This window comes from Ailuropoda melanoleuca, chromosome 16 (genome assembly GCF_002007445.2).
Source record: "Ailuropoda melanoleuca isolate Jingjing chromosome 16, ASM200744v2, whole genome shotgun sequence".
Classification (NCBI taxonomy): domain Eukaryota; kingdom Metazoa; phylum Chordata; class Mammalia; order Carnivora; family Ursidae; genus Ailuropoda; species Ailuropoda melanoleuca.
In genome coordinates, this window is record NC_048233.1 from 42,930,015 (window position 1) to 42,940,580 (window position 10,566).

The 10,566-nt window shown below is 42.9% G+C and overlaps 1 protein-coding gene across 1 annotated transcript in view; it reads left to right on the forward strand.

Moving 5' to 3' along the window:
• Positions 1–4,754, forward strand: part of SP1 (Sp1 transcription factor) — a 45,631-nt gene extending 40,877 nt beyond the window's left edge. Inside the window, exons 4-5 of the mRNA XM_011229926.3 lie at positions 272–471; positions 926–4,754. Of these exons, the coding sequence (XP_011228228.1) occupies positions 272–471; positions 926–1,239 (514 nt within the window). The 3' untranslated portion in view covers positions 1,240–4,754. The remainder of the gene's footprint in view (positions 1–271; positions 472–925) is intronic.
• The last annotated feature ends 5,812 nt before the right edge of the window (positions 4,755–10,566 follow it).

Here is a 10,566-nt window from a genome sequence, read left to right on the forward strand (position 1 = left end):
CTTCTTTCTTTCTTTTCTTTATTTTCTGTCTTTTCCTTTCTTTCTTTTCTTTCTTTCTTCTCTACCCCCCACATGAGTCTTGGACTCATGACCCCAGCATCAAGAGTTGTATGCTCTACTGACTGAGCCAGCCAGGTGCCCCAAGAGAAGCCTTTTTTTAAAATAAAAATTTGGGTTAGTTTCGAATGGGTCAGGTAATAACTGCTGACACTGGGGTTCTTTAATTTTTGTCTCTAGAATGCATAATGAATAGTTGTGTTCTTATTTTCAGGGGTTCTGGGGATCCTGGCAAAAAGAAACAGCACATTTGTCACATCCAAGGCTGTGGCAAAGTATATGGCAAGACCTCACACCTACGGGCACACTTGCGCTGGCATACAGGCGAGAGGCCATTCATGTGCACCTGGTCATACTGTGGGAAACGCTTTACACGTTCGGATGAGCTACAGAGACACAAACGCACGCATACAGGTGAGGAGGAGCCTGGGGAAAAGAGAAATAGTAATAGATAGACTAGAAAGACACAAAATATATATATGAAATAATTAAATTTCCGAGCAACTTAAGTTTGAAAGTGAATGTATAGAACATAAATTGGAGTTAATCTGGAAAACCTTTCAGAAGGAAGAAGCTAGGTTTTCAGTGGGATTTTAGAGGAGGACCATGGCCCTATTATTCTTCTTAGTCTCGGTCCTGCCTTATTTTCCTGCTATAGTCCTTCCTTTCTGAGTATTCCTTGGGCTTTACTTATTTTCCTTCCCCTCCCCAAAAGAAAAAGATACTCAACAGATTTTTTTCTTGTTTTTAGCACCTTCTTAAAGTGCCCAATATTCTGTCTAATATAGCTTAAAAACAGTGAATTGGATAAAGTAACCCTAATTCCTAAGATGTCCGTTTCTTATCTTCTTTCTCTTCTTTTACTAAGGTGAGAAGAAATTTGCCTGTCCTGAGTGTCCCAAGCGCTTCATGAGGAGTGACCACCTGTCAAAGCATATCAAGACCCACCAGAATAAGAAGGGAGGCCCAGGTGTATCCCTGAGTGTGGGCACTTTGCCCCTGGACAGTGGGGCAGGTTCAGAAGGCAGCGGCACTGCCACCCCTTCAGCTCTTATTACCACCAATATGGTAGCCATGGAGGCCATCTGTCCAGAGGGTATTGCCCGTCTTGCCAACAGTGGCATCAACGTCATGCAGGTGGCGGATCTGCAGTCCATTAATATCAGTGGCAATGGCTTCTGAGATCAGGCACCCAGGGCCAGAGACATGTGGGTTATACCCGTCAACCCTGGGATGCAAGGTAGCATGGGTCCAAGAGACATGTGGGAGAGAGAGCCATGAGGCATTAAAATGCATGGTGGTGGGAAAAATTGGGGGAGGGATACAAGAGAAGAGATGGGGTCTTGGCACCCACCTATATCATCAGTACCTCCTTGAAGTGGGAAACATTAGTGAAAATTCTGTTTGTGCCACCCTTTGATGAGCATTTGTTTGACCCCAGACAGTTTCTTACACTTCTTAACCCCCCAGCCTCCCCTTCCTGCATTGCCCTTCTCAGCTCCCCCATGATGGATCCCCCCCTTTCCTAAAGCCATCATGCCTTGATAAATATATATGATCATTGAAATACTTTTTAACAAAAAAAAAAACAGATTCTATATTCTATATATATATATAGATATATATATATATATAAAAGATATATAGAGATGCATTTGCAGGGGTTGGCTGGGAGGAGGAAGGAGACCATTCTGTGACCAAAATACCTTGGTCATTTTTTTATATTGCCTTATTTCCCTATGGCTGAGCCTTGTTGTGACACATCAAGCTTTTCTATAGATGTTGTCTTGGCTTCCCACCAGATTAAGCATTCATATGCTCTGCTTTTAGTTTATATATACACACATAATGTTTTTCCTTTCTTAATTTTGTCTTTTTATTTGGGATCAGCTTCTTGCACTCTTCTTGACTCAACCTTTCTGTCTCCCTTTCTCTCACCTGATCACTTCATGTTTTGGTTTTGGTAATGATCCCTGGATGAGGCACTTCTGTGAATCTTTTAAGGTCCTTGGTCCCAGCAGCAGAATGGAGAGCCTTGAAGCCCAGGCTGATGCTTGAGGTAGCTGTGGAGAGAGTGTTCAAAATACTACTGACGCAGGCACCCTCTTGGCGCTGGAGAGTCCAAGGCACCTCTCCTCGGTGGCTGCTCTAAGCATCAAAAGTCAGCAGTCTTTCTGTGGAATGTACAAGAGACCCTTTAAAGGTTGTAATCTGGAATCAGTTTGTATAAACTGTCAAAAAGTGGTCAAGTAACAGGTAGGGGCTTTTAGTAGGAACATGGTGTGCCCAGAAGCAGAAGTGACTCAGAGCAGTCCAGTTCAGGAGTTAGTGGAGTGCTCGGACTTCTGTACAGCTGTCTTCCAAAGTAGCTCTAAGCTTTGGCGTATGAGTTTCTGAGATCACGTTCTGAAAGGAAATGCACTTCCTCTTTTGAAGATCCCCAGTAGTTTCTTTCTCATGTTATTAAGGAGCATCAGCCAGTGATTCTGTTCCGGGTTTCCATTCTGCAGAACTCCAGAGCATGTGCTAGTGGCAAGGCAGTGGTTCTTTGATCCTTTCCCTTAACTCTTCCTTGGGTGGTTCCTAAGGGAAAAGGAAGCACACGATCATGGGAATGATAGCCCAGAACAAAAAGAAATCTTGTCTTACCACTGTGGTTTATAGGAGAGATCGGGAGACACCATCCTGCTTTCTCCATGGCCTGATAACTGAAGAGACTGATCCAAAAATTATAGCGGCAGGGAACTCTTAGTGCATTTGGCACTGAGATTTAAATGCAACCAGAGTTGTCCTCAAGGCCCAGCCATTAAAACATTGTCTCTCTTGACCTTCTGGTATCTTGTCAGAGAGCTTTTCACTGTGAGGAAGTGTGGAAATGGCTGTGTGTATGTGTGTAATCTGTTAGGTTGGGGATAGGTTTTCTGTTAGCCTATACTACAAGAGACCTGCAATAAAAAATTGCCCTGATCTGATAGAAAATGAAGTGTTTGTGTATGACTGTGTATGAATGTGTGTTTGTGCCTGTATATATCTACACACAGATGAGAAATTATATTTGAAATTGTTGGAAAATAAATCAAATTCAGCTCAAAAATGCCTTTCAGGCCCATTACCTAGAAATCTATCTTAAAACCTGGGTATGTTCCTGAGGTCATTTCTTTGCTTATGCTAAATTAGTTACAATTAATGATGGGGGATATTAGACTGCACTTTTGAAGAAAAAACTATTTTTGTGTTTGAAATTGAAACCAACATCCAGATCTATGGCAGAGTCCTAGTTTCTTTCATAAATCTTTTTATCTTGACTACAAATAGATGATGATGCTATGATTCTACTATATATTTTATATCAAATCTATCCATATTAGGGTCTGGGTAATCTTGTGTCGTTGTTTAACCTGAAATACAATAACTGTTGATGTTCTAAACAGTAGTTCGCTCCATTTGGTCCTTTCTCTGCAGACTTAATACACTCAGGAACTATTGCGAGGAACTTTCCCCAGATCAAATTCTGTTAATACTGAAGTAAAAGTCATTCATGCCCGGCCACTTACCACACACACTTTATTCCCACTGAAAGGCAGAACTCAGAACCTGTTATTTTATGTCTGTAATCATGTACATAGGCATCTTTTGGAGGAAAGGGGCAGGATAACTCACCAGAGTGTGCAGTATTTTGCTAGAGCATTTCAAGGAATGGAATCTTCCCCAGTATGAAATTATTTGATATAAACTAGCTTAATGATGCTGAGGACTACAAGTGTTTAGAAGGTTATTTGATGATTTTCTCCGGGATAGAATGCTGGTTTACCCTCAACCCCCTTCATGAGCATTGCTATAAGTGAATTCACAGTCCATTCTTTCCACTTACCCTCTTTCCTTATTGCCAAGGAAGCTCCAGATCCAGTATCTCGTTTGGCCCCCAGACTGAAGCAGCTTCTGCTCTTGTCTCCAGCAGCAGTGAGCCGCTCAGTCTTTTCCACAGGGAGTTAGGAGCTAACAGTCCTTGAGTCATGAGCTTATTGCTGAAAATCCCTTTCCCTGAACATTTTGGCCAGCAGAAATTAATGTAACTGACAGGCGTATTGATTCTAAAATTTTTTTTATGAGTTGCTTTTTTATTTAAATTTTTTAAATGACCAAACCTGTAGGGCAGGGAATGTCCAGAGGAGTGGTAATATTAAAGCACTCATTCCCTTGTCCTTTTAGGTTGCCCATTCACATTCATCTGTGTACCATTTGACTGTCTCACTTTTAACCCAGAGCAGTAACAACCCACACCATCTTCCTTCAGGGACCTCCTAGCTGGCACCCTGTTCGTGGGTGCTACGCAGAATGCAATTTAATGGATATTTCTCAGCCTGATTCAGAATAAATAGAACCCTTGATCCCAGAAAGTATAGACTGAAGTGTGGGGTAAAGATTATGATTGGGGGAGGGTTAGAGACAAAAGCTGTAAATTACTATGGCTGATTGATTTATTTCTACTATATACATATATATATATATATTTTTTTTGCTTTTGTATATCCTATATAGGAAACTAAGCATTGTATTTTTTTAACAAATCTGAGAAAGCACTATGAACTGCAGATGTTTGACTTTCAGAATATATTTTGTATTGTTAATATCTTCACATTGTGTGAATACTGGAAGCTGCAGGTCTTTGCTAGGACGCAATAAATTTATATACTTTTTGAGGGGTTCTTCGGGGGGTGTTAATCAGGCCCCCGTTACGCTTTGGGGGAGCCCTGGTGCTACTCGCGTAGAGTTTTCATTCAGTTGTAAGTACCCTGATGCCTTTCGGACCATGGGATCAGAGCAAACAATTTTTGGAGATCCCGGTACCAAGGAAATGTGGATAGTCTAGCTGCCTCAAGTGAGGGGCCCTTAGCATAGCTCTCCTTCCCCCTGTTCAAAGCTGGGTAGCCTCTTGGGGTGGGGAAGAGAAATGTGAAATCTCAAAGTTTCATCTCCCTCAGAAGAGAGCCAGTAACTTACATGCAAGGGTGAAAGGTGGCAGCAGTAGTTTTGGGGAAAGGGAGGAGGATATGGCACTCCTCCAATCCCGGAAAACGTTGCTTTTGAAACTGCTGATAAAACATGGGCAGGTTATTACTTTTGTTTGGGAGCCTGTGTTCTCTCTGGTGCCTCTCTTGGCTCTCCTCCTGGGGTACAGACCTCTTCTAGGAGGATGAGCAGACCAGCTTTGAGGTTGATCTGTTTCTTTTCTTTGTCTGCCTTCCCTAAACACCAGCCCCCAGGAGGACATTAAGCAGCCTTAAGCTTAAATTCCTACTCCCTCTTCCCAATTTGGCTCACTTGCCTTAGAGTGAAGGCTAGGAAAGGATAAAAAAGGGGAGTCCCTGGCTTCATTCCTCCCCTAGGTCTTTTCCAGTTTGACTTTCCCAAACCCAGAAAGATTTCCTTTACCAGTTCCTTTGAGAGAAATGAGTACATTGTCCGTTTTCCTCTTTGCTTATTATCAAACAGCCCCAGCCTTCTTCGTCCCTTTTAAGCGAGAAGAGGTGTGGTGATCTGTCCCTCAACTCCCTTCAGTATCAAAAAAAGCATAACAAGTGGGGTTAAGCTGGGGCTGCAGGTAGTGAGGACTCTGTGGATAACTCTCCTGGGGTGTGTGTTTTCCTCTATCTCACCTTCAGGAATTACACTGTGCCTTCTCCACAGGGGAATGGGCTTTGTCTGCCCAGCCCTCCACTTTCCCAGCAGCTGCTCCTGATCAGTGTGGACAAGGGCAGGTCTTCACCTTTTTCTCCCAGTGGCATCCCATAGCCCTCACCTGGAGTCTAGGGCACAAAGACTTTGGGGGAAGATGGGGGAAATGTATGCTGAGATTGACCCAAGGAGACCCTTTTTACACACACCAATGGCAGCTGCCCCAGGGCCTGCTTCCTCTTACCCAGTCTGTCATCCTCTGGGAGGGAGGGGCAGCGCTCCAGTCTCTGGTGCCTAAAACAAGTTTATTTCTCTTTCTCAACACTGGCTGGCGATAACCAGTCTCCATACCACTGTTGCCTTTTTAAACCTCTTAATATTCTCATGCTGTGTTTCTTGTTGATTCCAATCCGATTACCACCAGGGCTGTGTGGGGAAATACTTTTAAATGCTCTCTCATCATTCTTGCTCTTTTTTCCCCCCTGATCTTTTGTATGTATGATGCTAATCTCTTTCAGTTTCTTCCTATTCTTTTGTATCTTCCTTTCTTGTCTCTCCCCCTACCTTTTGTCTCTGCGTGTTTGGGGGCTTTTTTTTTTCTTTTCTTTTTTTTTTTTTTTTTTTTTGCCTTTTTGTACAAAGATTAGTTTCAATGTAGTCTGTAGCTCCTTTGTAAACCAATTAAAAAACGTTTTTTTAATAAAAAGCCATGTCTCTGGTGTGTTGACAGGGTGGGAATTGGGAGAATATGGTTATAACTTCACGTACTGTACCCAACAAAGGCTCCCAACAAAGGCTTCCAGGTATACGGTTGTGCTCCCTACACTTAACTCCCAGGCAAACAATTATGTGACCAGATCAGTGCCACAAGTACATAGAAATGTAGAGGACCAAGAGGAACAGGGCAGGCCCAACCTCTTTTTTAAAAAACTTTTTATAAGCTTTTTATTTTGGAATACTTTTTTTTTAAGATTTTATGTATTTATTTGAGAGAGAGCACAAGCGGGGGGAGCGGCAGGCAGAGGGAGAAGCAGACTCCCTGTTTAACAGGGAGCCCGACATGGGACTCGATCCTAGGACCCTGAGATCATGACCTGAACTGAAGGCAATCGCTTAACCAACCGAGCCACGCATTTGCCCTTATTTTGGAATACTTTTAAATTTAAAGGAAAGCTACAAAGGGAGTGCAGAGAGATTCTGTATACTCCGTACCCAATTTTTTCCATCGTTAAAACATACCATTGTGGTGTGTTGTCAAATCTCAGAAACAAGCTGGTACGTTACATTAGCTAAACCCCAGGCTGTGTGGGTTTCACCAGTTTTTTTCCATCAGTGTCGTCCTTTCATTCCAGGATCCATTCTGGGATGCTACATTGCATTTCATTGATATGTCTCCCCAGACTCCTCTGGTCTGTGACAATTTCTTAGTCTTTTCTTGCTTTTCATGACCTTGAAAGTCTGGGAGTATTGGCCAAGTGTCTTGTAGACTATCGCCCAATCTGAATTTGTCTGATGTTTTCCTCATTAGACTGAGCTTCCAGGTTTTTGGAAAAAATACCACGCAGGTGAAATGATGTGAAATGCATTTCTCATTACAGCCCCTCAGGGGTATACCAGAGTCACGTGACATTAACAATGCTAACCTTCATCACCCTGGTTCAGGTAGTGTGTGCCAGCTTTCTCCACGGTGTTTCCCTATTCTTGGGAAGCAAGTCAGTGAGTCGAGTGCACCCTTAATGGAGTTGGTGGGAATTAAGTTTCCCTTCCTAATGGAAGTAACTACATAAGAGTATTTAGAATTATTTTTTTAAGTTTTTATTTATTCATTTATTTGAGAGAGAGGGAGAGACAGCATGAGAGGGGTAGAGGGTCAGAGGGAGAAGCAGACTCCCCGCTGAGCCGGGAGCCTGATGCGGGTCCCGGAACTCCAGGATCATGACCTGAGCTGAAGGCAGTCACCCAGCCAACTGAGCCACCCAGGTGTCCCAAGTAATTCTGTGAGGAAACTGTTTCTTCTCCCTCCATTAATTTATATTCATATGTACTCGTGTCTGTTTATTTTATACTTAGGTTATAGCCCAGTACTACGTTATTTTCATTACTCGAATTGTCCCAGCTTTGGGTGTTGGGAGCTTTTTCAGGTTGGCTCCTGTGTCTCTTTGATACGTCTACATCCTTTTCCTTTTTTAAGTACTTTTTAAAGAACTTTCCGATACACGAGATGCTTGACTTACCTTGTATTTTCCTAGCTTCAGCCCTAGAATCAGCCATTTCTCCAAGGAGCCTTAATTCTTTTTATTGGCGAATAGTATTTAGAAACTAAGATCTAGTCCCAACATATTTTACATTCAGTTAATACCAGCCTGTGTCTAACGAATCTGGATTATGGCCCCATCTGAAACTGAAATTGAAGTTATTCTGACAGTCTTTCCACTTTCCCATCAGCCTATGGCTTCACTTCCCTTCCTACCTATCCAAGAATCCTTAGTCACTTGTTTATACTGTGGCTACCAGCGTTTTCAATTACTTTGCTCATTTGATTCCCTTTGCTTTTCAATCACTCAGCCATGGGTAAACTCAGCCATTGGATTTCCTTATTAAGCCATGAGCTATACAACATTTTAACATTTTACTTTATTGGGGGGTATTTTTTGTTTGTTTGTTTTGTAGCCCTAAGTGGGCCTTCAATAGCTGTGTCATCTATTCATTCAGTAAACATTTATTGGGCCCTTGCTCTGTCCTGGGTACTGTGCTAGGTTGAGGATAAAAAATAAGTCAGTTCCTGCCACCACATACTTCATAGTCTTGTGAGTGAGTGAGAGATCATTAATTGCAGGTTTCCCAATCCCGACCTCATTTTTTAACAGATGCTTTACTTCCTATTTCACAGACAGAATGTAAGCATGAATTTCCTCAAACTTCTCTCTCCTCTCCCTACAGACAGCTGTATACTCACCAATACTACTTTACCTCCTTATCTTTTCTTGGGAGAGAAAGTTTGCCTTTGCAAGGCCAGCCCTGCTACCTGTGCTCTTAACCTCATTTCCTCATTTTTTTAAAAAAGATTTTTATTTATTTATCTGACAGCCAGTGAGAGAGGGAACACAAGCAGGAGGAGTGGGAGAGGACGAGCAGGCTCCCCGCGGAGGAGCCTGATGCGGGGCTCGATCCCAGAACGCCGGGATCACGCCCTGAGCTGAAGGCAGACGCTTAACGACTGAGCTACCCAGGCGCCCCTCGTTTCCTCATTTTGATAGTATTTTCCCCTTTCATCTTCAGTTTCTCCTGGGTTCCCTTCTGTGATCCTATAAGCATGTTAAAATCTCTCTGCCTGTCCCTCTGCTTCCACTGCAAGCTTCAGATTTAGTTCTTTGCATTTCCAAAGTTAGTGAAAGTCGTTGACAATTTTTCTCTTCTTTTAGTGAGCCCCTCAGGCCACTTTGTCCAGCACCTATCATGTACGAAATTGTTTCTCATGGACATCAGCAATCTGGTTGCCAGCTCCGGTGCTCTTTCAGTCACTTACCTCTTGGACCCCCTGCAATCGCTTAGAGCTCCATTCCCTTGGAGTATGAGATTGGTACTCCTGGCTCTCCTTCGTAGCCCCTTCTTCGTCTGTCCCTTAAATGTTGGTGTGCCTGTCTTGTGTCCTTCCCCTTACTGTACCTTTCGCCCCCTTAAACAAGTTGCATCCACTCTTCAGCTATCCCAGATCTTAAGCCCGGCCATTTCTCTCAATCTGGCAGACTGCTTATGGGATATTTTCATCTGGATGTCCCAAAGATAACTCAAAATCAACATATAAGAAGGGGAAATGATCCTTTGTGTTCCCCATCTTACTTAACAGTATTACTACTCCTCGATCATTTATCCTTGAAACCTCAGAATCATCTTTTAATTCTCTTTCAAATACCCACAGTTATTTGATTACCAATTCCGTCAATATTACCAATACAATGTATCTCAGCTTTTTCCCTTTTTATTTCCACTGTTGTAGTACTCACCATGGCTACTGCTCAGGTCTCATAAATGATCTCCCTGCTTCTAGTCTCCCCCAACCCTAGTCATCCGTCTTCCTTATTGCCAACAAACCCCTCCCTAAAATCTTTTGCTTTCACGAAAAGTCTAGTCTCCTTGATACAGACCTAAAAACCTTTCCAGGCTGGTCCCAGGCTGGTCCCAATCTATCTCTAGGGTGATTTGCTGCTTCATATCTCATACCCCTTTCTCCTGCTCACTCCCCCTTCTCCGACACACACCTGTGTACATACTCCTGTGCCTTTATTTTTGATGTTCCCTTTGCCTGTAACCGTCACCCTCCTTTTACCTGTTTTCAATGTGTTTACCTTCGAGACAATTTATCCCTTTCTCTTTGAAACCCTCTAGGTACTTTCCTTCTATGCCCTGGACAGAATTAGCTTATTTGATCTTTCTGCTTGTATAGCTCCTTGCTCATACCCCTTAGTCTGACCAATAATTTTCTGGTTGCTTGATATATCTTCCTGCCTTTCTAGACTATGAGATCCTGGAGGATAGGAATCACACTTCTCTTTGTAGGCCCAGCACCTACTGAAATTCCATTTTAAGACTGAGACCTTGGGGCACCTGGCTGGTTCAGTCGGAAGGGCGTATGACTCTTGATCTCAGGGTCGTGAGTGTGAGCCCCACGTTGGGTGCAGAGATTACTTCAATAAAAAAAGAAAAGAAAGGCTGAGACTTAATAGTTTTTTTTTTTTAAGATTTTATTTATTCATGTAAAAGAGAGACAGCCAGCGAGAGAGGGAACACAGCAGGGGAGTGGGAGAGGAAGAAGCAGGCTCCCAGTGGAGGAGC